The sequence below is a fragment of the Cibotium barometz genome, chromosome 12 (assembly GCF_041138505.1).
Source record: "Cibotium barometz isolate CiBa-2024 chromosome 12, ASM4113850v1, whole genome shotgun sequence".
NCBI lineage: Eukaryota > Viridiplantae > Streptophyta > Polypodiopsida > Cyatheales > Cibotiaceae > Cibotium > Cibotium barometz.
Genome location: NC_141057.1, coordinates 5,113,999 through 5,141,741, shown reverse-complemented (window position 1 = coordinate 5,141,741; position 27,743 = coordinate 5,113,999). Strand labels below are relative to the sequence as shown.

Below are 27,743 nucleotides of genomic sequence, written 5' to 3'. Positions count from 1 at the left end.
TTTATGTGTAGACTACAGGGCACTGAATAAGCTCACCATCAAGAATAAGTACCCAATGCCCACAATTGAGTACATTCTAGAGCGGCTCAAAGGCACCAAGTATTTTTCCAAAATAGATCTCAAGAGTGGCTACCATCAGGTTCACATCTTTGAGGCCGCCATTCCACAAAGACGGCTTTCCAGACCAAGGGTGGCCATTATGAGTTCGAGGTGATGCCATTCAAACTCACCAATGCACTAGCAATGTTAAATAAAATGATGTCTCGACTGTTCATGGAGCTCGTTGGAAAGTGCATATTTATCTTTTTGGATGACATACTTATCTTTTATGCCACTGTAGAGTAGCACGAGCAAGATGTGAGAAGGTCTTCCAAGTTTTGCGCCACAATGAGATCTACATCAGTGAGAAGAAGAGCGTGTTTGAACTATTAGAAGTTCATTATCTCGGAAACATTATTAGTGCTTCGGGTATTCACATTGACACTTCAACGGGCTAGGATATTTCCAAGACTACTCGAGAAATCAGATCATTTGTGGGTCTTTCCAAGCCTATCCATGCTAACAAGTTTTCCAACCTTGCAGTGCCACTCCCATACCTACTCAAGGGCAAGAAGATGCGTCACCCAAAAGTGTACGTTATGGGCAAGGCTCTCGAGGCCTACCATGCATTGAAAAAAATAACCTCGGCAGAAGCACATGTTCTTAAGCTGGCATCATGAAATGACCCATTTGAGATTAGTATGACGCTTGCAATCTTGCCATTGGCACTGTTTTACAACAAGATGGCATACCAATCGCTTATTACAGCCGCAAGTTGAACGTCGCCAAGAAGAACTATTCGGTGTATGACAAGGAGCTATTAGGGAAGATCACAATACTCAAACGGGAGAGAATTCACAACGAAGACTGATCACCAAGCACTTGAATGGTTGCAAACCATGCCAGGTGCCCAATGGAGTGATAGGCAAGCTAGGTGCAGTCAACTTTTCCAACAGTTTGTAAGCATCATTGAGTATGTCCCTGACAAAAATAACCACGTTGCTGATGCTCTTAGCTAGAAGGCCTTCATTCAGCCATTGTTGCAAGGGTCCACTATGCTAGAGATTCAAGGCAAAGATTTAGATAGTATGAAGGCACAGTATGTGGATTCTATGGAAATGATGACACCGTATAATTTGGCCCTCAATTCAAAACCGGGCCACTATTTAGTTCATAGTCACAAGAAACGTGTTGGGGTTCTTTTCGTTTCGAGGTTTTTCGGGTTTTGTTTCGAAAGGCTTCATCCCTCGGCTAAGAAGTCACAAGGTTTCGAAAAATCAATAATTTCATAAAGTATAAATACTTAAAGAACTTATAGTAGCCATCTAAAAACATAGTGTAGTGATGAAAAAATGGTGTCTTCTCACACATCTTGGGGAACCGTCATTATTTTGGTGAGGCATTATGGCAATTTTGCTTGATTAGATACCACAAGTGGTTCAATCAAGGACGCTTAAGAAATTGAAGAAGAGAAGGTAGAAATTGGAAAAGATTTAAGACATTGAAGGATGGTGTATGAAGAAAAAGGGAAAAGAAGAGAGGAGAAGAAGAGAAAAGAAGAAGAAGAGCAAGGGGGAAGAAGAGGAGAGAAGAAGAGAAAGGAGAGAAGAAAAGCGAGGGAGAAGAAAGGAAGAAGAAGAGGAGAGAAGAACAGAATGAAGGAAGGAGGAGTAGAGGTGAAAGAAGTAGCACAAGGTCGAAAAGGGAAGAAGGGAGGCAAAAGAAGAGGAGGGAAGGAAGGTGATGAGGAGGATATGGAATAAAAACAAAAATAAAAAAATCACGCGCGGGGGGGCACGGGGGAACCTAGAATTTGGGCGAAACTGCCGCACTGGAGAGATTTCGAGGTTTTTTTTTTTCAGAAAGGAGACTTCTATTAAGTATGAAAAAATTTTACAAAATGGAGATTTCACACCAAGTAAGGTGGAGATCTCAACCAATCAGGAGCCCTGTGCTGCCAATAGGGTCCCGAATGAGAGGACGTGAAAAAGATACCAATGTCCCACTCTCTCATAAACTGGCCGCGCTTCCTCTCCGCAGCCCTCGAAGATCCCTGGATTTTGGCCCAGGTAGCCATGATTGTGTGAATAATATCACTCCAAATCCTGCAAAGACACACTGAGAAACAAGAACGGGAGTACCCTCAATGGCCTTGGTGCATCTAGCCTTCCAGATATTCCAGGCTAAATGCTAGCAATAATCTCCCAAGAGCTGTCTAACCTCTGTGCCGGAGGGACAAAAAGTGAAAGTGGCAAATCCTAAAGACAACACTGCCGAGCAACTCCTTGCCTAACCATAATGGCCAAGCTCCTGTCAGTCCCCTCGAATCTCAACTTTCTCTTAAAATTTAAATAAAAATCTCCATTAATTCCTTTACACTAGGAATTACACTTTCCTCATTTAAATATTTGAATTCCAATATGGTGGGAATTCCTCTTTCATCATTTAAATTTATCTATACAAAAAGATAAATTTAACTAAAGTCCTTGTTTAATTTTTAAATAAAATATACATTATTTTAGCATCCCAAGTTTTCTCTTACTTCATTGGAATACATGGATTTCCATTGTCATGGGGGGATTACTCTTTTAACATAAAAATGGATTACTAGATATTTCTCTTTTTTCTAATTAACTATTTATACATAAACATAAAAATCAATTTATCTATGATTATGATGAGAATTAATCAATTAACCTAGGATGATTAATCCTAGAATATGATAGGAAGCCCTCTTTTCATATTATGAATGAAAATGATTTATGTGTTAATTTTTCAAAAATTTTACTATAGCTCCGCTACTATTATTGATAATTCTCAATAATTTTGAAAGCATAAAGTTTAGTAATATCATATGATAGAATAACCATTAATTGGATCACTATCCAATTATGGAATTGATTCCTAATTTTTTCATAAATTAAATAGCATAAAAGCATTAAAAAGCCATTTATGAAGCTTCATTTGAATATAGAATAGGTCATAAGGAATGACCATTCTTTGGGGGAGAGAGAGACATGCTTAAAAAAGCATTTAATTTAAGCATAAATGGAAATTTATGTGTTATATAACTACAATTCATTAAAGAGCTTCAATTGTATAAAAAGCAATTCAATTGAATGCTTCTCAAGCTTGAGAGGGGTTGAGAAGAGAGAAACATTTGGAGATTAAAGAAAAGAGACGTTAATATATCATTTCATTTCATGTTTTCATTTCTCTCTCCTTGTTGTTGACATCTCGTCTAGACTTGTTGGCTTGCCTGGTTTAGGCTTCCTGTGCTTTGGCTAGGCGCTCCTTCATGGACTCAGTAATCTTTGAAAGTGTTTATGTGGTCTTGTTGGCCTCCAACGATGGCAACACCATCCTCGTAAGAAGAGACGAGAAACGGCGGCTGCGTCCGATGGAGTCTTACTGCCAATACTGGATAAATGAGTGTCGTTCAGGATAGCCTGCACCAAAGGAGGATACTGTTCTCATTTCGGCTGCTTGTCATGGCAATATGATTTGAGAACATCAAAGGCTAGTTGGTTATAAATTTATGTCTATCCATCTATTTGTGGATGAAATGCACTAGACAACTGTAATTTAGTCCCAAAGTTATCAAATAGTGGTCTCCAAAAATGTGAAGTGAACGTGGGATCTTGTCTGAAGTAATTGTGCGTGGTAAACCACAAATGGGATACCAAAGGCGGGTAAATAGGCGAGCGGTATCTTGTGCTGTGGCCATTTGCATTGTGAAGAAGTTCCGTCTTTTCTCCTTGAGTGCACATAGCCGGTTTTTGTAGAACAACCAGCCATCTTGAACTAAATCATAGTAACAAAAAAATCCGTTTCTAACTTTCGAAACCTTGAATCCTCAAAATTTCGAATTGAATTTTGAGAGAGATTGGGTATTTCCCCACATCATCAAGCAACAGTTATAGAAAGTGGGCAAGCGTTGTCCCAAGCTCACTTTCCGAATCTTTGGCCCATTTCCATTGTGAAGAAGCTCCATGATGTCTCCATGAAGTTGAAGTTACCAAACAATTGAACTATGCATGATGTCCTTCACGTCTCATGGTTGAAGCCTTATGTTGGACCATGTTTGCAAGAGGTTCCAAATAAGTGGATTGTTTTATGCTCACTAACATAAAGGTATAAAGAAGGCCTTGATGTGCATCACACGATCATACCGGTTGCATCTTAAACTGTCTATCAACCTCATCCTCTTATCTAGGAAGCCTCTGTCTCAAAAACGATCTCATTCTGCTCCAAGCTCTCATAATGGCAGCTATAAGTGGAGAGGAAGGTGCCCTATATTCTGCCTCAAATAAAGATGAAACGTGAAGTGAGCACTCAATCTCCACCGCCACAAGGCGTACAAAAGAAGATATGAAACAGAAAGAAAATCTTCCAAGGCTCAGCGCCTCTAGAAGGAAACCTATGATGATTGGTAACTTGCAAAGCAATGCTCTGCACTGTATATCCGGATCTACAATATTCAGTCCCCCCTTCCCATCTGGGGTGTATAACAGTCTCCCAAGCCAGTCTGGCCCTGGTGACGAGAAAGTTGTAGACCAATCCCTGTAGGCTGACCAATGCCTGCACGAGAGAAGCACCAACATCAAGCAATGAACCAGTGCACACTGTTGTGCAGGCAATATATCAACCCCAACTTGACCCCCCCAATATTTGGCAGTACAGCCTCTGTCAATCCATGTAAACCCGAGCTCCACACCCCAATCAATTCTTTGCGAGTCACTAATCCAAAAACCAACAGACTTATGCCATTAATGAGAGCCTGTCCAGCTAGGCAAAAAACCTCCAATGCAATCCGAAAGGAATATAAACTTATGTGTGAGTCTTCGAGGAACATAGTATTATCATCAGCAAGCTCACAGTCCAAAAGCTCGTCCTCGCTGTGCAAGAGCAGACTAAAACCAGAAATTCCAGCACTGGAGCAAAGAAAGATACTCATAGACAATGAGAAATAATAGAGGGGCTAAGGGGCATCCCTGTCGTACATTTGGAAGCGATCACCTTTAGCACCATATGCGAGCACAGTAGTGTGAGCATTCCGATACAAGCATGAAACACCTTTGATCCAATCACAAGAGAATCCCATACATCTAAGGGTTCCTTCAAGGAAATCCCAATCAACTCTATCATATGCCTTCTCAAAGTCTAGCAATAAGCACAAGGTCTTCAAGATTACAACAAGGTAATTGTTAGCCTACTCATACCAGTTGGCTCTCCCTGCAGCTCCTCATTGACGGGGCTCTAAACCTAGGAAGGAGCTTTTCTTATTCGTTTCACTTTAAAGATGCTAGGCAACGTGGAATAATGACCTAGCTGTCTTTTTGGCCCGACTCAAAGAAAAGTTTTTTTCTTACACGGGAAGATAGCAGGAAAGGCCAACGCTGCACAGGTGGCAGATGGGTTGAGGAGCTGTTGACGAAGGTGATGGTCATAGCCGTGAAAGGTACCCATCAATAGTGAGAGAAAGTAGTGATATCCATGGCACCAACTGTGGCGGGAAAGGCGAGGGCTGCGTAGAGAAGAGGATGGCAGCGAGAATGGCAGGCTGTATGTGCAGGCGCACAGAAGCGCAGCAGGGGGGCAAGGTGAATGGTGGGCAGTAGAAAGGGTGCACAGAGAGAAAGAGGGCGAAGCGATTGGCAGGCAGAAAGTGCAGGCCCACAGGTGTGCAGCAGGGGAAGGTGTACCAGCAGTGGCCATGAAAATGCACACTTACCTATACAACTGACATGTGTCAGAGAAATTCAAAAAAGACGGGCGCCTATCATCATCATAAAATTGCCATCCTAATCGTGTCATCATGTCTTAAATAAGAAAGATTTCATTCTTCGTCTCTTTCTTCATCGCATCCTTCTTCTTTTTGCCATCATCATGTGCTTTGCTGTTCATTGATCTTCACCAACAGCTTTCATCACTTGCGGGCTTCAGTTGTTAGCATCATCATCACACACCAGCAGAGGATCTATTGCATCTCATACCCGGTCGACTCAACACCATCACATCGCGAGCTCCCCCTGTTACCAACTATTCTTCTACAGCAGTAGAATAATTCAACATAGTGATTCAGCTTCTTATGTATGTTGTGTTGGATGGTTTCCTTACGGCCTTTGCAGTCTATATAATCTTCAGAAAACTATCTCACTTTCACCGAGTTTTATACCACTGTGAGAATGCAGGTAACCTTACATTTCAAGTGAACAATTTCTCTTTGTATGAGAGAATAAAACACAATCCAGAACCTTGATAAAGCAATTTTCATAAAAAGTGTGTTCTGCCTGCATCAACTTGAATAAGGGAATAATTCGAACTTACAGTCTCAAGCTTATCAGGAGTGCAGAACACACAAGCCATCTCAGCATGACTTATGATGAACTTCACCGCATCTGGGCCTGCAGACCAGAAAACATGGTGCCCTATTAAAATCTAGGAAAAATTGACTGCAAATGCAACTTAGTCTAGAAGCTTACCAAGGGTGTCATACAGAGGGACAGAAATGTAAGAATAAGACGAGCAAGCATGTTCGGTGATGACCCATTCCGGACGGTTGATAAAATACAGTCCAATACGAGAACCCTGGTAAAGAATAATCACAATATATTAAATAAACATATTATTAGCCTCAATCCACATGAGTTAAAAAAAAACTATTTTTATGAAGGCCAATGTACCTTGAGAATGCCACGTTTAACGAGGCCAGACCCAATGGATGCTCGAGCAGTCCCTGCCTCTCCATATGTCATCCACTTGTACCTTGAATCAAGAAGAATAAAATATCTCAAAGCTTCTGATTTTGATAATGGAAGAAAAAACCCATTGACTCTCCCAGATGGGCACACACAACCTTTCATGCTTGACGTTTAGATAATTGAATTGTCATCACAAGACCTTCAACCTGATCATCTATAGAATGGAAAAGTGCTATACTTTTACCGTAAAAAGTAAAGTTTTTGACATACAAGACTATAGAACTTGACCAATGAAGGTATCTTCACAAAATAAAACCAAATAATGGTGTGTGCACCCACATGCACATGCTTTTATGAGTTGAGCAGACACACACACCGGTCATGTTCGTGTGTGTGTTTTCAAAAGTCCTTTGTAAACCAGAAAAAATAACCACTTACTCTCCGACACTCCCATCTTGACAAACCCTTGTGCCAAGATAGTTCAAGTCCTGGAAAACTTTTGTGGAATGCCTGTACAAGATAATAGCCATATCTCCATATCACATGGTACTAAATGCTCTCATTCTAATGCTCACAAACATACAATTCACTTACACAAAGTTGTCGTGCAATGTTCTTATTTCTGGGTGTTCAGGAAAGTGATCAATAAGCTGCAACGGAGATCGTGCTGATCTAATTTTCCAATTTCAAAAAAGGGGTCAACTATAATATTAATTTCCGAATTACTCGATAGCAATGTGTTTGAGAAAGAGAACTTTTAAATTTAAAAAAAGAGACGAGATTTTGGCATACCTATAGACATTCCATTCCCCAGTACTCAGTTTTTCTGGAAGTATAACACTATACCCATTATCTGCCCCCGAAAAAAAAGATTTGATTAAGCACTCACCAAAACAAACAGCAGAACAAAAGCTCTTTGTTGAAGTAGCAGAAGAGAGGTTCAGACATACGGATATAAAACTCTCCAGCTGTAGGCCACAAGCGTAGCCCATCATTCTCCCCTGAAATAAAAGCGAATCAAATGATTCACTGTTGTCTGTAACAAATTGGCACGAGTTCTATCATTGTAATTTAATTATGCACTCATAATATTCAGAGAGAGACACATGGTGCACTTAACACTGGCTCCCGTACCATACATCTCTACATCTTATTTCATTACTATGTCCTACTCCGAGAAATCCCCACATCGCCACTACCTTGCGTCTCAACCCACTACACCGAGGCATTTCACTGCTTCAGCATGGGCATACCATTTCCTTTCCACCATCTCCTCTATGAATCTATCTGTCTCTGTTGCCACCAATTTCAGGCTCAGCTCAACAAGCCTGAGATCGTCTCCTTCACCTGGCCTTCTCCTCACTTCCTCACCTACCTTCTGCAGCAGCCCCCATTCTACTTACCTCCCTGCCACCCCGCCAATCTCACCATTCATCCCCCACGGAGTCCCGCATCCGACCTTGGGTGCAAAAGGATCTCCTCGCCTCACCATGCTGCCGCACCATCCCTCCCGCCACCTCTACAATCACGCCCAGTGCAGCATCATCCGCAGCAATCTCCACCTCACCTCTTTCCTCGCCAGCAACATGTTCCATCCACTTCCCTACCTCGCCACCCTGCCACGGCGCCCTCACCGCTTCCCCACCTCTACCGACGACGGGTAACAAGTCATCATCCAGATCCCCTCCAGCCCCTCCTACTACTATGGTGATCACTTCCCTCCTCGTTGTTACATAGACCATCGCTTCTGGAGAGCCCTCTCCACCCGCACCTGCCTTGGGTTCTCCACATGAGGTGACCTTTCGCATAGATCGGGGTGACAACACTGAGCGCATTGAGCTTCCAGACTCTCCATTTTCTTACAGCGCTCAGCTATTTCTGTGGGTGATCTCCCTTGCTTGCGGTTCCCGGACCCTCCAAAGTAGTTGTCATTGCCTCATCCTCATCGAGCTCGCTGCATAGTCCGGGGTTTGTATAACCTCTCTGCTCATCTCTAAATCTACTCCACATACCTCACCAACTACATCTTTGAACTCTCCCATGATCGCGCCGTCACTAGAGGGATCACACTCAACAGGCTGAGGACACCATTCGAGATCTTCAGACTCAGGTATCCACTCTTGAGCAGTGCCGTCAGGAAGTAGAATTGGAGCTCACTCACCTCCGCACATCATCTTCCCATGTGCAGGTGCTCAGTGAACATGAGTGAACATAGGTGCTCGGTGAGCATGAGTCAACATAACAGCACAAGTACTGAAATAACAGGGACTGAAGTGCACCAGGCACTCCATCTAGGACATCAAGCATGAGTGTACAAGAGATGTTCCAAAAGATGATGCGGGCAATCGCCGAACAGGGTACCAAATTGGCAGAGCAGAAGACGCAGATACTCGCTCTGGAAGAGCACACCCGTTCTCCAGCTCCTCGTTTTCCGTCTCCTCCTCCTCCTTGTTAGAAATCTAGCATGGTATCATACTAAACTAGAACATGGAAGAAGACTGCAAGAGAGATGAAGCAAACACTGAGAGATATATTTCCATGATGTGACCCCTGAATAAATAGGGCCAAGTACAAGACCATGAGCAAGAGTGCTTATGGGATAAATGTGGAGGTGCCACATGGCACACACTCAAGACTCAAGACAAAAACTAAGACTAGACAAAATGTAGACTAGAGAAATAGTACACCTAGTGTGCACTTATTTCCAACACCCTCCTTAAGTGGACACTAGGAGGAAGACAAAAGACAAGACTAGAAGACTGACATAAAGACCTATAGACTGAGAGACAAGACAGAAGACATGACAGACAAAGATCCTGAGACACCCTCCTCAAGTGATATCCTCATATGGGTCCACAAGGGTAGGTACAAAAGTGGATCATAGACAGACAAAGAGAGAGACAATCAGCCAGTAGAGTGGTCCCACAAAGAGAGAGACTGTCAGATAGACATAAGAGAGTCTGACAAATAGAAGATAAATGGGGACATAGACAAAAATGCCAAGAGAATGTGGGTAGCTAATCCACAAAAGAGAGGCATATAGACTGATAGACAGAGTGTCAGAGACATGACTGTAAGATCACACTGATAGACACATAGACATAGAGACTGACTGATTGTAGATAGACAGAGAGATGGACCTTGACTAATAATCCCTCCTCAAGGGCAATCCTCCTGCTAGAGTGAGTAATGCAGGGATGCCTCTTGGGTAGGTACAAAGATAAGTCCAAATAGACATGACATTACCCCATGATCTACATCATTGGTGATCATTGGTGGTAGATAGCATGAAAGCATAGACAGATATGTGAAAGATGGGAAGGTCTTACCATACTTGGCAGTGTCTAATCCCGTACAAGATAGAGAGTAGTTCTGAAAATTAATTTTGAAGAATAAACTAGAACTGAAAATATTGCAGCATAGAAAGATAATCCATTTTGGTTTTACCTCAGGTCTTCCACCCTTTCAGGGGTAACCCGAGAGAGAGACTGCTGCAAACAAAGAATTCTGCAAATAGAAAGAGATGAAGTACAAAACCACGATACCCAGAGAGACCGGAGAGAGCAGAGGTGCAGAATTTTGGGGCAGAGCTCGTGGGCAGAGAGAGCAGATAATGGCGTAGAAGAGGGCGGGGGCCAGGAGCAGCAGCTGTAGAAGATAGCGTGCAGATTTTCAGCAAGCTGAAGAGGTGCGCGCAGTATTGGCTGGGCAGACAGAAGCAGCGCGGGCAGAATGGCGGGGCTTAGATTGCGCATGAGCAGGAGCAGCACCTCGCCATGAACAGGCCCGTATTAGCAGCTGGAGAAGTGCGCGCAGCAGCAATGGCGGGGCAGAAGTGTGCAGCATCTGAAGAGGTAGGCGGGCAGAGTGCAGAAGAGGGTGCAGCCTGTTGAAGAGGTGGCGCACAGGTCCAGACCGAACTGAGCAGGAGCGGCAGCACCATGATGATCCTCCGCAGCAGCAAGAGTGAAGAGACGGGGCAGATGTAGAGGTGCGGCCAGAGGCTGAAGGGAGATGCCGGAGAAGGATAGCGGGGAGAGGTAAACTGAAAGGAGAAGATGGAGATGACGAAGCTAGGGCTGCAGCAGACTGAGAGGAGAGGAAAGGGGATCTACATGCTCTGATACCATGTTAGAAATCTAGCATGGTATCATACTAAACTAGAACATGGAAGAAGACTGCAAGAGAGATGAAGCAAACACTGAGAGATATATTTCCATGATGTGACCCCTAAATAAATAGGGCCAAGTACAAGACCATGAGCAAGAGTGCTTATGGGATAAATGTGGAGGTGCCACATGGCACACACTCAAGACTCAAGACAAAAACTAAGACTAGACAAAATGTAGACTAGAGAAATAGTACACCTAGTGTGCACTTATTTCCAACACTCCTTCCGTTTCCCAGATTCCAGATCCTCTACACAGGGACCCTTTCAAAGAGTCACGACCGCAACCGAGTCCGATGCTTGAGTTGCAAATGCGCGCAATGGAGATTCGACAACGTGAAGACGATGCCATGCAACGCGTGGAACATGAACAATACCTTGCGGCTTTGGATAAAAGACTGACGCCAACGGCTTCCTCAAGTCATTTTCCCGAGAAAATGAACTTCAGTAAGTATAATGGTAAACGCAACCCCACAACTCTTTATTCATGGTTGCATCAATTTGAAGCTTACTTTGCCGCAATTCAAAAAAGTGATACTGACAGGGTGATCTTAGCTAGTTGTGGTACTTGGAAGGTGAGGCCATTCCTTGGTGGACCCAGTGGACTCGTGCCCACACCAGATTAGGTATGGCAGCTTATGTTTGAGACAAGTTTGTTTGCGACCTTAAGCAGCAGTTTCTACCACCGTATTACCTTGAGCGACTCGAAGACGAGTTTAGGGGAGCACGTCAAAACGCGCAACCAGTTCTTCAGTTTGCCAATAAAATTTCAAACTTATGTGGCAATTGGGCTTATCTGCTGATACGGACAAGAAAGGTCAATTCCTTTATGGCCTTGACATGCAAATCCAGTCAGAGGTGCGTATGTTTAGACCAGCCACCTTCGAAGATGCACTCTCGCTTGCACAGAGTGCTGAAATGAAATACAATGGCGAAAAACCCAAGACTTCCCAGCCGGCTACTCCCAAGGCTAACACCTCGGGGAGAAAAGGCCAGAACCAAACGGGGTCTTCCCCAAGACAAAGCACGGGAGCCTCTGGCTCCAAGAACTCGACCAATGCACCCAAGCTTACTCAGTACAAGAAGGACACACTTCTCAGGAGTGTCCTAAGAAGTGAGACAGGCAAGACTGGTGGCAAGTTTAGTGCTTGGGAGATCGCTCAGTACAAGAAGGAGGATAGGTGTTTCTTTTGTCATACAAAAGGACACACTTCTCGGGAGTGTCCTAAGAAGACTACCACTCCAAAGACCGCCGCCTCAGCCTCCACAGCTTCCGTGGTGAGCCCAGCTTCCACACAGACCCCAGTGGCTGCCCCTAGTTCTTCAAATCCCAATGCTTCAGTTGGAGCAATCATTAGCCTGGAGCTCGAAGATAAGCAAAAGGGCGCCCATGACCAGGAGTATGAGCGCAACGAATTGCTCAAGACCTTTGGCTACATAGGTGGCCAGAGAGTCATTGTCTTGTTTGACAGCAGCAGCACGGAGGACGTGGTCACGGAACAGGCCGCTCGGCGTGCCCGTTTCGTCCCGACTTCGGTGGACAAGCAAGTTGAGGGTTTTAGCACAGGCATGACGACGAGCGTCAAGTATGAAGCTCCAGGTGCTAAATTGGTTATTCAGGGCACAGAGTTTGTGCGTGATTTTATGGTTTCCCCTCTTGTAGGAGCAGACATAATTTTGGGCATTTAGTAGTTTCACAAGTTCCTTCGTGATGTCCAGTGGGACAAGCACACTTTCCAGATTAATCGGAATGTGTCAAACACCTCAGTGAGACCATTAAGTGTGAGCCAAGAATTCCAAACTTTCCGCTCATAAGCCACTTGCAGGCTAAGCGAGCAATTAGGAAAGACGCACATTGTGCGATGATATACATCCAGAGTGCCCAGACGGTGGCTAGTGCTTCCGACAAGTTCCTTCGTGATGTCCAGTGGGACAAGCACACTTTCCAGATTAATCGGAATGTGTCAAACACCCCAGTGACCATTAAGTGTGAGCCAAGAATTCCAAATTTTCCGCTCATAAGCCACTTGCAGGCTAAGCGAGCAATTAGGAAAGACGCACATCGTGCGATGATATACATCCAGAGTGCCCAGACGGTGGCTAGTGCTTCTTCCGAGAAGTATTTGGCTCTCCATGAAAAGTTCTAGAAGATTTTTCTTCGAGACAATCTCCCTCCCCAGCTTCCCCCATCCAGACACAAGGACCACAAGATCGACCTCCTCCCAGGCTCGGAACCCTCGAGCAAGTTTCCATATCGCCTTTTCAAGGCAATGGAATCGGAGTTGGACTGCCGACTCCAAGAATTATTGCAATCTAGCTTCATCCGTCCTAGTGTATCGCCATTTGCGGCACCGATCCTCTTTGTCATCAAGAAGATAGATGGGTCTTCTCGATTGTGTGTCGATTACCGTGCACTCAATAAGCTGACTCTATCAAAAGTAGATTCATGATGTCTCAAATAGACTATATTCTCGAGAGGTTGAATGGCGTTAAGGTGTTCTCAAAACTCTATTTAAAGAGTGGATACCACCATGTGAGGATTGTTGAGGGGGACATTCCCAAGACAGCCTTCCGTACAAAACGGGTCCACTATGAATTTGTGGTCATGCGTTTTAGCTTGACGAACGCCCCAACCACATTCAACCGCATGATGACGCGGGTATTTCGGGAATTGATTGGAAAGTGTGTGTTCATATTTCTGGACGACATACTGGTATTTTCAGCTACAGTTGAGCAGCATGGCATTGATGTGGAGAAAGTCCTTAAGTTGCTGAAAAGCAACAAGCTCTACGTCAATGAGAAGAAGTCACAATTTTATTTGTTACGGGTTCATTACCTTGGATACATAATTAGTGCAAAAGGCATTCGACTTGATCTGACCAAGGTGGCCGAGATTGTCAATTGGGAAGAACCACAGACTGCTTATGACATCAGATCCTTTGTGGGCCTGACCGGCACTGCTTCATGTGCAGGACAATGCACACCTGACCTTGGACGCATGGAGTGGAACCCTGGCTGACTCGTCTCGGACTGGGCTCACATGGGACCAGTTTTCCACTCTAGGTCCTGCACCTTCTTGTTCAGATATGTCCATGTGGCATCCAAGTGCGGGATGCACGTGACATCCCCTTCTGCTTAACTTGACGGAAGCTGCATAGTCTTCAAATAGTCCGTCAATAAAGCCGGATAGTCGTCGAAGAACTCTTTGTCAAGCCATACCGCTTTGTGGGTCCCTCGGTCTTGAAACTTTTTGAGGAACTGTCTGTGTCTTTGGCTTGAGCCATGCTTGAAGTGGTGCCAAAAGATCTGTTCTGGAACCATCACTTGAGCTTCATCAATGATGTCTGGTTTCACTTTGTCTTTAACTTATGAAGGGATCGGACCTGCATATGGCTTTAACCAACCGACATGGAACACATCGTGCATAGTCCAGCTCGGAGGTAGCTTCAACTTCATTGAAACCTCGTTAATCTTTCTCTGGATGGGAAAAGGTCTAAATCTCTTGAATGACAACTTTGGACATCGCTTGCCCACCTGTTTCAACCTTTGCTTCATGATCCGAAGATAAACCCAATCACCTTCCGAAAACTTCATATCCCTTCGGTCTTTGTTGGCCTGTCGAGTGTAGGCCAACCTATCTTTTATCGACTCCAAAATCTCCTGGTAAGACTTCGTCAATCTGTTTGCTTTAGGTTCTGAAGACGCGGTCCTAGTCAATAGCGATTGGAATGGTCTTCCAAACGCTGCTTCATATGGAGTCCTGCCAATAGTAGCTGAAAGAAAGGAATCATTCAAAACAGCTTGAACCAAAGGCAAATACGATTCCCACTTACCTTGCTGATCATGGGGACATAATACTTCAACACATCAAAGGCCAACTGGCTGTAGATTTCTGTCTGGCCGTCCGTTTGTGGATGAAATGCATTGGAAAAATTCAATTTAGTACACCAAAGTTATCAAACATTGCCCTCCAAAAATGACAGGTAAACTTGGCATCTCGGTCTGACACTATGGTCCTAGGGATCCTACCAATCAGGTACCAATGCCGAATGAACAAATGGGCAATATCCTTGGGGGTCACATTGGCCCTACATCGAATAAGCATAACAAATTTTCTAATCTATCAACTATAGTCAAGCACTGAGTATTACGCTTACCCGGACTGGGAGGTAGATTCGTGACAAAATCCATCGATATATCTTAGAAAGGTCCCTCGGGAATTGGTAAGGGCTGTAACAACCCTATCTTCTTCTCACGAGGAGCTTTCACCTTTTGACAAATATCACATTGTTGCACATATGCAAACACATCTCGCCTCATCCTTGGCCAATAATATTGCCGTTCTAACTTCTCCAAAGTCGAATTCATGTCCCGATAACCACCAGTAATGGCGTCATGGGTGTCATGAAGGAGAGCTGCCCTGGACGACTTTATGACACACAGTCGGCCTTTGTAGAAAAGCCAACCATTGTGTATTAAAAAGTGGCATGGTCCTGTGGCATCCAATGCCTGTTCCTACTATGTATCGAATTTCTCGGAATCTGTGTATGTATGCTTCATGTCGTCTAGTCCCGTACCAAACAACAAGGTCGAGTCTAGTGGTTTGAATCAAAGTCACTTGTCTCTTCCGGCTTAAAGCATCCGTCACTGGATTGGCCTTTCTTGGAAGGTACTCAATCATTTCACCAAATTGTTGGAATATCTGGCTGCAGCGGTGATGTTGGTCACTCCACTGTGCACCTGACATTGTCTGAATCCAGCGTAATGCTTGATGGTCAGTGCGAACCTCAAAGTCACGGCCATAAAGAAAATGTTTCCAATGTTTCAAGGCGTGAATAACTGCGAGCAGTTCTCGATCGTAGACCGAGTAATTCTTTTCTGCGGGCAGTAACTTACGAGACATGTAAGCTACTGGATGGCCATTCTGTTGTAATACACCTCCAATTGCGATGTTACTTGCATCGGTGATCACTTGGAACGGCTTGTTCCACAAGGCAAGCGCTAGACAAGGCGCTTCTCACAAAGCCACCTTGAGGTTCTTGAATGCCTCCAACGCTCGTGGAATCATTTGAATCCGCTGCCTTTTAGTCTTGACACCCTTTAGCAGATCGGTGAGATCTGCCGAGAGATCAGAAAACTTGTCTATGTGGGTGGAGTTGCCTGGCATGCTGTGAGTCTCCCTCTTAGAATGATGTCAGTTGCTCTGTGTGTTTGGTTTGCAACCATATGCCAAACCTTTGTGTAGAACTTAGGTTTGCTTTTAGTGTGGGCATGGGGAAGGCTATAGCCTATGAGCCACCCCAAGGGACCAAGAAGGCCCCCGGCCTTGGCCACCAGCCCTAGTGTGGGCTGGGCAGGCTGTCGGCCAGCCCTAGGGGCCTAGCCATACAGCCAACAGGGCTATAAGCCCTACCTAGCAAGTCAGCCAGGTATGGGAGGCAGTCCCACACCCATACGCAGCCTGGACAACAGCCTGGACATCAACAGATGCATGCGCATAAGTGGCCAGCTTTTATAAAGTGTGAAAACGCTGATTATTTAGCATAAGTGGCTATTTTACCCAGTCGTGGAGAATATTTCTGCCACCCGACTCCTGTTGGAACAGCCGGCCAGCAACCTGAAGTGGTATATGTAGCCCAGCCATAAATCAAGTCGTTCATCTCATATTTCGCAAAGTGTTGCAGCTACTCAAGGGCCTGGACAGCCAAGGGAGAAGCTAACGCAACGGTGAAGGGTGAAGGTCAAGGGCAGTGATTCACCTCAGCTAAAACAAGTCAAGACAATCTTTTATTTTCAAATTTTGCATCATTCTAATAAAAGTAAATACACCATTCGTGGTGGGGGGCCTACAGAGGGTATTCAGGACCCAATATTGTGTCCTCTCTCTCTCTCTCTCTCTCTCTCTCTCTCTCTCTCTCTCTCTTTTCGTGAAATGGTGTTTTATATTATATGTAAAATGTACATCAGCCACATGGCTCACACAGAACCTATGGCCTCAAAAAAAAACCCCCACAAAAGATCCTCTAAAGGATCATGACCATGCAAACCTGTACACTAATAAGAAAGCCTCCTAGCCAAATAAGCATCCAAGATAAAAGCATCAAAGATGAGCCAGCCGAGCCGCCGTAGACCATAACGAAATAACATCTGCATCCAGTATAGCTGAGCTGAGAGAAGAGAAGAAAACTGCCAAAGCAGCAAACCGCGGATACGTAGAATGTGCCCATGTATTCCAGACAAGGAATCAAAGATGAACCCATTCCGTATAGTCCAAATATGCCAAAGTCCTGTCCATCTAAGGAAATGGAATATCACAAGGTGACTATCCGAAGTAATGACTTGAGGACAAATCCCAAATATCCACTGATGAGCCGAAACAGTAGACCTCTCTACCGCCTCCCAAACGCGAGAGACAAAAGACCAAATCTGACGGGCCACTGGACAACTCATGAACAGATGCATAACTGTTTCAGTGCATGTCGTGCAGAAGAAGCAAGAGGCCAATGTAATTTTACGACGGCTAAGCTGATCCCGTGTAGGTAACCCTCCCACCAACATCCTCCAAATGAAAACCTTACCTTGGTAAGGGAGTTTAGACTGCCAACCACGCATAAGAGTTTTTTGCCACCATGATTTAGACTTGTGCAATCCCCACACATTATTGGCCTTGGCTGAAACCCAATCTTTCTCTGATACGAGCTTATGATAGACCTGGTTAGCTGAAAGTGATATCAAGTCACCAGATTTACATAGTGCCCAATCAAGCCAAGGCTGATCTGCAGATGGCCGAGGCAATGGAGTAAAAGGCTCAACTGCATGCATAATGTCAACCCATAGTGGCTGAAATGTCCGAGGAACCCTAAAGTGCTGTCGAATACAACGAAACGAATATGGCCTGTCACAACCAGGTATCACAGCATCTCGGATTCTAACCAAGCCTAACACCTCTCTCTCTCTCTCTCTCTCTCTCTCTCTCTCTCTCTCTCTCTCTCTCTCTCTCTCTCTCTCTCTCTCTATTTTTTGCACATCTATTTTCAGTTTTGTGCGTTATTCTCATTGTGAACGATTGTTGATTTCTGAGCATTGAAGTTACCGATCTCCCCCAAAGCTTCCGCATGTCACATTGTAAAAAGCCAGCTTTAATTTTGTGCTTTCGTAAAAATCTAGGGCTTTAAATAAAAGTCCCCCCACTTTTAGCACAAGAAGCGTTTATTTTTTAGACTCAACACCAAAAATAACACAACCCTCTCTAAACGTGATCAACTCCAAGTTTGGCCCAAGGTTTTCCATCATGCACCTCCTCTCTGCCCCGCACCCCCCCAACCCCCCCCCCTCGCCCCGGCAGGCGCCAAAGAAGAGACTTCTATTAAGTATGAAAAAAGGCATACAACAACCACGTCTATAAGCCGGAATAGAATAGAATCACCCCAATATGTAAGGTGATCTCAGCCACTAAGGAGCATCATGGTGCCATGAAGGACCTGTGGGACTAGAAAAAAAGAAAATGCCATTGTCCCGCTCCCGCATAAATACAACGCCCTTTTTCTGCGCAGAAAGAGAGGACCCCTAAATACGAGTCCGAGTAGCCATGAGAGTATGGATGATATCACCCCATACTGTGTTGATGCACTAAGACTCAAAAATCTCTCAATCGCTTTGGTGCATCTAGCTCTCCAAATTTGTCATGCTGTAATACTGGCAACAATCTCCCAACTAGTGTCAATCCTCTGTCTGGGGAGGGGGGTGTGTATATTTTATGTGATATCCATGCTGTTTTTTTAGGTTTTGGCACTCGGATGCGACATACAGGCTGTTATACTGGTTTATGCGCTCATGGATGAGCCACATGGGCTGGTTTACAGGTTTTGGCACTCATGGATGCAACATACAAGCTATTATACTAGTTTATGAGTTCATGGATGAGCCACATGGGCTAGTTTATAGGTTTATGTGCTCGTGGAAGAACCATATGGGCTGTCATACAAGTTAATGTGCGTATGGAAGAGCCATGTGGGCTGTTGCACATGTTTGTGCGCCTATGGAAGGACCCATATTGGATGGACAAGTTTATGGTTGTATATGGAGAATCCGGCATCTCCCATGGGGAGAGTAAGGCCCTCAAAGCTTGTACATGTTATATTTCTTCTTGGATAATGAAATACTCCAAGGGCGCGGGGGGTCGCCTCATTCCGGCCTTTATGCAGTGTTATAAGTGCAACTTTTATTTTCAGCTTTCTGGATTGTTTAATGGCTGTGATTAAATCCCGAAATGTTTAATTGTGCTCATGGTCAAGCGATGCACACACACTCCCGCGCTTCCAGAGCGAGTTTCAGAGGGGATCATCCCAGACACCAGGCTTAGTCCAGTGAGGATTGTTGGTCGTTCGGGGAAGCACTGGTTCATTAATCCTTCTCCTCAGATAGCGACGCATGGCTCCTGGTGTTTGTGGCTGTATGGTGGCAGTCCTATCAGATATCTTCAGTGGGGTCCAAGTGAGTGGGAGTGGATTGATGCCTCCCATCCATTGAAAAGCCTTCCCTTTTTTAGTTTCACGGTCCAGAATGTCAAGCTTCTCATCACTCGATAGATGCATAGGATGCCTACTCTCAGGCCTCATTGGGAGAGTTATGACATCACTCCAGTGATACAACGCAGATATTGGCATAGGCTTTGGCATTCATACAGAAGGGGCTAGGTCTCTCATTTCTTTTGGTTATGTTTACATGGTGGTCTCCCCACCAATCGGTGGAGATCGGTGTTCGGTGTAGCACCTACTTGCCCGAGATGTACAGCAATTACTGAGAATGTACAACATTGTTTATGGGGATGCAACACTGCACAACGCATTTGGGGTTCTATAGCCCAACTTATGGACAAATTGAGTGGTTGCACCATGTATGTTACTTGGGGGGCAGTTGCTTGGCTTTCCCAGTCTGGTCCGCAGCTTTTCTACGAGGGCAGTGATACAGACATTGCTATTTTCATTCGTAGAGGTATTGCCCAGCATGGTTTGTTGTAGGATGTCTGTCACGTGCATCCCGCACTTGGATGCCACGTAGACATATCTATACAGAAGGTGCAGGACCTGGGATGGAAAACTGGTCCCATGTGAGCCCAGTCTGGAACGAGTCAGCCAGGGTTCCATTCCAGTCATCCGAGGTCAGGTGTGCATTGTCCTGCACATACATCCAAGGTCAGGGGTGCATTGTCCTGCAAATGAAACAGTGCCAGTCCGCGCTATGAGTCTCCCTCTGGAATGATGTCAGAGGTTCTGTGTATCTGGTATGTTACTGGATGCCAGATCACTGTGTAGACAGTTAGGGTTTGCATATAGGAAAGGGGCCAGCCCATAGGGCTACCCCAAGGACACAGATGTGGGCATGGGGAAGGTGTAGAACCACCCCCATAGGGGCCAAGAAGGCCTTGGCTGTACCCACCAGCCATGGGATGGCCATAGAGGGGCTGTAGACAGCCTTAGGGCTCTTGGACAGGTGGCCGACTGGTCACACAGCCCGTAAGGGACTGTAATCCAGGTATGGGGCAGCCCACACAGGCTGCCCAGAGAAGCCAGGTTTGAGGCACCTGAGGGCCAGCCCTGATTTTAGTCATGCGCAACATTTTCAACATTTAATGCTGTATTTTTCTAGTCGTGGAGCATTTTTGGGACAGCCGACTGCTGTAGATCCAGCCAACTCCTAAAGGGTATAAATACCCAACCCACAAATCAGTTTATTCATCTCATCATTCACCAAGTGCTGAAGCTGAACCAAGGGCTAGGACAGCCAAGAACAAGCTAACGCAGAAGGGGTGAAGGATTGAAGGTCAAGGGCAGAGATCCATCTCAGCCAAGAAGGTTCAATCGGTCTTTTATTTCAGTTTTTTGCATCATTCTAATAAAAGCAAATACACCATTCGTGGTGGGGGCCATATTCGGGACCCAATATTGTGTCCTCTTCTCCCTCTCTCTCTCTCTATTTTTTTGCACATCTATATTCAGTTTTGTACGTTAATTTCGTCGCGACAAGTGTGCTGTTTTCTGAGCATTGAAGTTACCGATCTTCCCCGAAGCTTCCGCATGTTACACTGGTATCAGAGCATACTTCAAGTGTAAAGATTCAGCAAGAAACCCAAAAAAAAATTCTCGCTCGTGTGGTTGGTTTTCAGACTCTGGTGGACTACCCCTTTTCGGAGTGACTCCTGTCCCTCGAAGGACAGTTGGTTTCAGCCTCCGGAAGCCTCCGGAAGTCTCCCACACACAGTGGATGGTCAGATTGCGCTCCGGAAAGGAAGTGCGTTTTCCTGCTATGGCGAGCTTCGACGACGAGAGAGACCAAGAATCTTGGGACCAGAGTGCACCAGGCAGCCCAGCTAGGGCATCAAGCATGAGTGTTACAAAGATGTTCCAGCAGATGATGCGAGCAATCGCAGACCGGGCGACCAAGTTGGAAGAGCAGAAGGCGTAGATCCTGGCTCTCGAAGAGCGCACCCGTTCTTCAGTGCCGCGTTTTCCATCTCCTCCTCCCTCTCCTTCCGTAACCCAGATTCCAGATCCTCTGCACTTGGATGCCACGTGGGCATATCTCTACAAATAGGTGCAAGACCTGGAGTGGAAACTTGTTCGTTGTAAGCCCCAGTCCGGGACGAGTCAGCCAGGGTTCCACTCTAAGCATCCAAGGTCAGGCGTACAAGTCTCGTATATGGTCTTGATCAGGTGTGCAAGTCCCACACATGAAGCAATACCAATCCGTACTCTGAGTCACCCTCTGGAATGATCAAGTGTTCCGGGTATTTATCCTTTAGCCAGATGCCAAGCACCTAAGAAGAACATGTATTTGCATGTAGGATTGCATAGAGTATAGGGTTTTTACCCAATACTTGGGCCATGTAGGGCAGCCCATGGGCCATGGCTTCGGCCCCTGAAGCCCCATAGCATCTAGTGGCTAGTCCTAGGAGGGCATGGGCAGCCTGTCGGCCAGCTTATACCAAGCTTGGCCAACATGGCATCTAGCCCTAGAGGCTGGACAGCCAGGCGGCCAGGCGGCCAGGCCAAGCAAAGCCAGCAGACCAGGCCATGCAAGGCCAGCACACAAGGGCAGTCTGGACAGCAGCAGCAAGGTGGAAGACCAAGGCGGCCAGCCCATGGGCAAAAAGGTGCCTATTTAATGAGCATAAAACAGGTCTGGAGTGAGTAAAAGCAGGCCGACCCTTGCTGAAGTCCACCGACTAGCATCCTTGAGACTATATAGGCATGGGTTAGCCCAAGGCTTTATTCATCTCATAATTCACAAAGTGCTGAGGTGTTCCAAGGGCCAAGACAGCCAAAGGGAGCATAATGCAAAGGTGAACTTGAAGGTCAAGAACCGAGTCATCTTCAGGCTGAAGGTTTACAGCCAAGGGAACGTCTCCAAAAGTCCGCCTTTTTCTCATCATTACCAAAAGGCAAAGCTCTGATACCACTGTAAAATGTGGAAGCTTACAGATAGGATTATACTTCAGATAATGAATATTCAGCACCTTGGTTCCTGACGATTGCACAATGTAGTGGAAGTAAGAGTGCGAGAGAGAGAGAGAGAGAGAGAGAGAGAGAGAGAGAGAGATTTAAAAACTGAATCTAGGTGTGCAATAAGTACAATGAGTGGTGGAGGGGATGGAGCTCTACTACTAGGAGAATGCAAAGCTATATGCATGGAGTATACAATCATGATATGCAACCTAGCTAGCTCCATCCTGTACCATACTGGGGGTATAAAATGGTATACATCAATGAAGGGGGTGTCCACAGCTCCCTGAAGAACATGCCTAAAGACACGGTACACCCGATTGGGTCCCAAATACCCTCTGCACTGCCCCCATCAAGGATTGTGTATTTGCTTTATTGAAAGAAATTCAGCCAAGAAAAAAAAAATCGCTTGTGTGGTTGGTTTTCACATATCTTTTGATGCTATCATTTGGTTGACTCAGTCGGGGCCCCAGCTTAGGTATGAGGGGGACGGCAGGAGTCGCGTCATTTGATCAGGCAAGGAGTTGCTTAGCGGGGTTGCCTTCAGGATTTGTCAGATTCAGGATACACCCCACCGGCACAGAGATTGGACAGTGCATGGGAGATTATTGCTACTATTACAACCTAGCAAATCTGAAAGGCTAGATGCACTGAGTCCATAGAGGGCACTATTGTCTTGGACACACAATGCCTTTGCAGGATTCGGAGTGATATTATCCATACCCTTATGGCAACCTGGGCCAGAATCCAAGGATCTTCGAGGGCTGCAGAGAGAAAGTGCGGCCAGTTTATGAGAGTGGGATCATGGTCTATTCTTCATTTCCACTCATATGGAACCTTGTTGGCAACACAAGGCACCCGATTGGTTGAGATATCCACCTAGTTTGGTTTGAAATCTCCCTTTTGTATATTTTTTCATACTTAATAGAAGTCTCTTCTCCGGAAAAAAAAAGGGCCGACCCCTGCTGAAGTCCAACGAACAACATCCTTGAGGCTATATAAGTATGGGTTAGCCCAAGGCTTTATTCATCTCATAATTCACAAAGTGCTAAGTGTTCCAAGGGCCAGGACAGCCAAAGGGAGCATAACACAAAGGTGAACTTGAAGGTCAACAACCAGATCATCTTCAGGCTAAAGGTTTACAGCCAATGGAAGATCTCCAAAAGTCAAATCTTTTTCTCATCATTCAATAAAGCAAATACACCATCCTTGGTGGGGGCCCTACAGAGGATATTTGGTACCCGATCGAGTGTACCGTCTCTCTCTTGCACTCTACTTCCCCTACATTGTGCAATCATCAGGAACCAAGGTGCTGAATATTCATTATCTGAAGTATAGTCCTATTTGTAAGCTTCCGCATGCTCCAACAAAGTGGTTGGTGGCGGCCAACACTCCTAAATCTTCTCTTGGGTAGTCCTGGGCAAGGCATGTGTCACCCATTGAAGTTGCCACGGTAAGTCGGTAGATGGGCCACTATAACTATTTGGCCCTCCTAGCTCTATTTCACATGATGAAACCCATGCCCGAACACCAGACAGGTGGAAGAAGACATGGGGACAAGGTCCATAAGGTTTGATTACGAAAAAGCACCATTCTTGGTCAAAAAGCAAGAAAAAGCAAAAAGTCAAACAGGGTTGACCACGAGCCAAGGGCACCATTGGAAAGATGAGACTGAGCTGGACCAAAAAGCTAAAAGGCACTTTCTCGAAAAGCAGCTCTAAGGCCAAAAAGCAAGGCCTTAAAGCTAGAAAAGCAAAGCACCAAAAGCTGAGTAATATTTTATTAATAAAAGTAAAAAGAGCAAAAGCAAAGGCAAAAAGAGAAAAGCAAAGCATAAAAAGGCAAAGCAAAAGCATGAAGGCTTTTTGGCAAAAAGCAGGGTCTCTTACAAGTATAAAAAGGATTGGACTTCTCTTGTAGTACCATGAACAAGATCATTGAAGATTGAAGGTGATCGTGGAGTGTGTGTGGGCATCATTATGATCATGGAGAGCCTCTTCTTCACCATCAGCACCTTCTTCAACTTGCTTTTCAGATGTACGGTTAGCCCTAGACTTGTATGGCATATGCATGGGCGATACGGATGCGTGTACGGAGCTGTATGGACATGTACGGATAGAAATTTCAAAAACCCTAAAACTGCTCCAAAAACCCTAAAATTTACTTTTTGCAGGTTTTTATCACCCAAAAACCATTAAAACAGGTTTTATATCAGTTTTCTTGCCAAAAAGAGCTTTTCCATGGTTTTCTTCATTGAAAAGGTTGTAGGATTTGTGGAGATTACTCATGGGAACTTGGACTACTTGAACTTGGATTTGAACTTGGACTTGGATGTAGACTTGGACTTGGATTCATTGGATTTGGATTTGGATATTAGGTTTTGTACTAGCCCAGTGAGAGATACTTGTGGGTCATCCCCGTGGTGTGCTCGGCATTAGAGATCTCGTGCCTCCACATCAACATCGACTTGGATATCCTACATCGGCATATCTGTTTGTTTTGTATTCATTGATTGTATTGATCCTTGCCAACGTGCCCGTGGCCAGTGTGCCCACCAACACTATGGTCTGTGTCATCAGTTGTATCACACTCTCCCTTGGTAGTAGTTGCAATTTCCCTAGCTCCTGGAGAAGGTGGTTCTCGTAGCTACCAAGACAGAAGGTGGGGAGGAAGGTGTTCTTCATGGTGGCACAGTCCGTAAAGTGGTCAATTGGGAATTGGCTAAACCATTTGTTTGCAAAGCCTTCTAGAGTGGATGGAAAAAGTACCAAGAAGGCATCCTCTTGCTCAAGATCTCGGCTCTTGCACATCGAAATAAACTGCCGGATGTGGTCATCTACATCTCCAATGGTGGATCCTCTAAAAGTAGGAAGCTTGACATTTAACTGGCCCAACACTGTGGAAAGGGGTTCCGGGCTAGGAGGTTTGGCTGGAGCATGTTCGGACGCCAGCCAACAATGCCCAGTTAAGACACTGGGGTTGGCCATAGGTGACTGGATGGTTAGAAGACAGTTGGCACCATGCCAAGTAGGATGTATGAGAGTGCAGGCTGATAGACCGCACTCAAGGGATAACAGAAGATCTTCCCAGGGACACCTAGTCCTCCAGTTGTGGACCCAAATGGACACCCATAAATAGGGTTGGAAGCTACACCTTGACCTACGGTCTCTTATTTAATCTAATATTATCCTAGTCAAGTAATGTGGTCGGTTCAATCCATCCATAGGGTGGCCAAACTTGGCCAACCGATGATATGACCAACCTAGGTATTATATATAGACAAGTTGGGTAGCCTCTTTGCCATATTGAGATCATCAGTTGAGATCTATCTTCACTGCATTGTGCACCGAGATCACCATCAAAGCTCCTTGCCAGAGCACATGGATGGGCAATGCTATCAGTTCGTAATTCAATTCACAACAGGAATTCACGATTGTTCTCTATCTCTCTTAAGTTCTTTGTCTTGTAATAAATCCTACTGTTTGTGTGAATGCATGAAGCCACATTTTCTTTCCAAATATCACTAGGTTGGGTATTTGCTGAGCCAAAGAACATTCTGAATGACTTCTGCCATAATCTGTCTCAAATAATAGCCTTACGTTAGGTATCAAAGGTCTAGCTTTGCTTCTTTGCTTTTGCTGCTTGCTTGCTATTATGGGCTGTCTTAAACTGAGAGGCTGGAAGTTCACCAATCATCCCAACAGGTCTAGTGGTTAGAGCTTGCTTTCCCAACAGGTAGGTTGTCAGTTTGGAGTCTGGACCCCTTCTTGCAAGAGACCCCCCTTGTGTAAGAAGGGGTTCACATGGTCTAGTGTGAGTTCCATGCAAGTGAGCATGGTGACCAGCCACACGTTTACAACTCACCTGGCACTCTCTACAGTTACCTGCAGTGGTTGTGAGAACAACAACAGCATGCAATGCAGCTCCTCATTCCCAGATGAAGACATTGGCTGCCATGGACATCAAAGACCGTGACTCAGTTCATGGTTCTCTGGAGTCCACAACAACTGTCTGTGGAGCATGTCCTGCATCTTGTAGCTAGTGAATATTTGGAAGGGTGGTGTGTGAGGGTGACTTCCATTGGGAAGAAAAGCTTCCAAATGAAAACATTCATTCAGACCCTCGGTCACATAAAGTCCTGTAGTGAGCATTGGTATATGTGATTATGAAAAACCCAGTTGCAATGGCATTGCAACCAACAAGGGCTCACCATCCATCAGGTCATAGAAGAGGCTAGAAGCTCACAAACCACTAGAAGAGTTTAACCAATTCCTATTGGCATGCTTTGTAATGATAAATGAACCATTTGCAATGGCTACGGCCCAATATAGCTTTTTCAACATTGCTCTTATAAAGACCAATGGCCCCAAATGATGCTTGAAAAAAGACACATTTACAAATTACTACTTTTAATTCAGGCTTATAAAATGATCCCAATTTCAATTGCAATGATGAAACATATTTTTTAAACTCATAATCATGTAAGACCCATTTGCAGCAATGGGTCAAAACCAACACAATTTCTATATGGGCCAATTTGTCATGGCAATACTATAATTTACACATGTTTTTGAAAACCGATGTACGATACTACTGGTCATTTGCAATTTCTACATACCTGGAGGTGGGGGTAGCAAGTGCGTGTTGATGACATGCAAGCGGCGTCGAGCAGGCTCCATGGGAAGGTTGAAGTTCAGACCATAAACAGCAGAAATCGCTCACTTCAAATTTGATCAGAACCAAGCGGCTACACTTTGCCACTTCCAATTTGAGCAGCAACAAATCGCCCAATAAATCCCTATCAAATCTGAGCAGAATACAGATCGCCCACTTACAACAAGCCCTCTCTGCATCAAGATTCCCAAAGCCAAAAGCAAGTTTTCTCCTGCAGACAACAACAATCACGGAGCCTCTCTCGGGAAGGTGACGAGAGAATAGGCAGTGGATTTTTCTCATGAAACAAATATTCGAATTTCCCTCGAAAATCAACAGTGTGTCAGCGGTACCCCACCGCGAAATCTCGGGTTTTTGCATCATCGCTTCGGTGTACCAAATTCTCTAAATTGCTAAAAGCATGAGTTTCTACGTATAGGCTTTTGTGAAGTTGACTGAGTTAATGCAACTTGGTCATCAGATTTTTTGAAAGTCAAAATAGGGGTGTCAAAAAAAACCATCCTTTAGTTAATTTTGATAGAAACATGGGTTGTAATTTTGCTTAGCCTTGAGTTTAATAAAGAAACAATTTTGAAATTTTAGTTGTAAAACCAGTTAACTTGTGCTTTTTGTCAATAAAAATGAGTTGTGCTTGCATCAGTTTGTAATTTTGCTTAG

General features: G+C 44.9%; 1 protein-coding gene across 4 annotated transcripts in view; it reads right to left on the bottom strand.

The window, feature by feature from the left end:
• The window catches only part of LOC147632978 (long chain acyl-CoA synthetase 7, peroxisomal-like), a 72,938-nt gene extending 45,454 nt beyond the window's left edge, over window positions 1–27,484 (bottom strand). The window contains exons 1-8 of one of the 4 annotated variants that reach the window (XM_086805978.1): window positions 27,031–27,447; window positions 7,694–7,744; window positions 7,536–7,596; window positions 7,338–7,415; window positions 7,182–7,253; window positions 6,726–6,807; window positions 6,525–6,630; window positions 6,370–6,446 (exon numbers count right to left, since the gene is read on the bottom strand). In XM_086805978.1, the coding sequence (XP_086662104.1) occupies window positions 6,370–6,446; window positions 6,525–6,630; window positions 6,726–6,807; window positions 7,182–7,253; window positions 7,338–7,415; window positions 7,536–7,596; window positions 7,694–7,744; window positions 27,031–27,091 (588 nt within the window). In that variant the 5' untranslated portion in view covers window positions 27,092–27,447. Of the gene's footprint in view, window positions 1–5,411; window positions 5,859–6,369; window positions 6,447–6,524; window positions 6,631–6,725; window positions 6,808–7,181; window positions 7,254–7,337; window positions 7,416–7,535; window positions 7,597–7,693; window positions 7,745–27,030 lie in introns of those variants that run through there. The other 3 variants (XM_086805980.1, XM_086805977.1, XM_086805981.1) reach the window with 3 other exon arrangements.
• Between the last annotated feature and the right edge of the window lie 259 nt (window positions 27,485–27,743).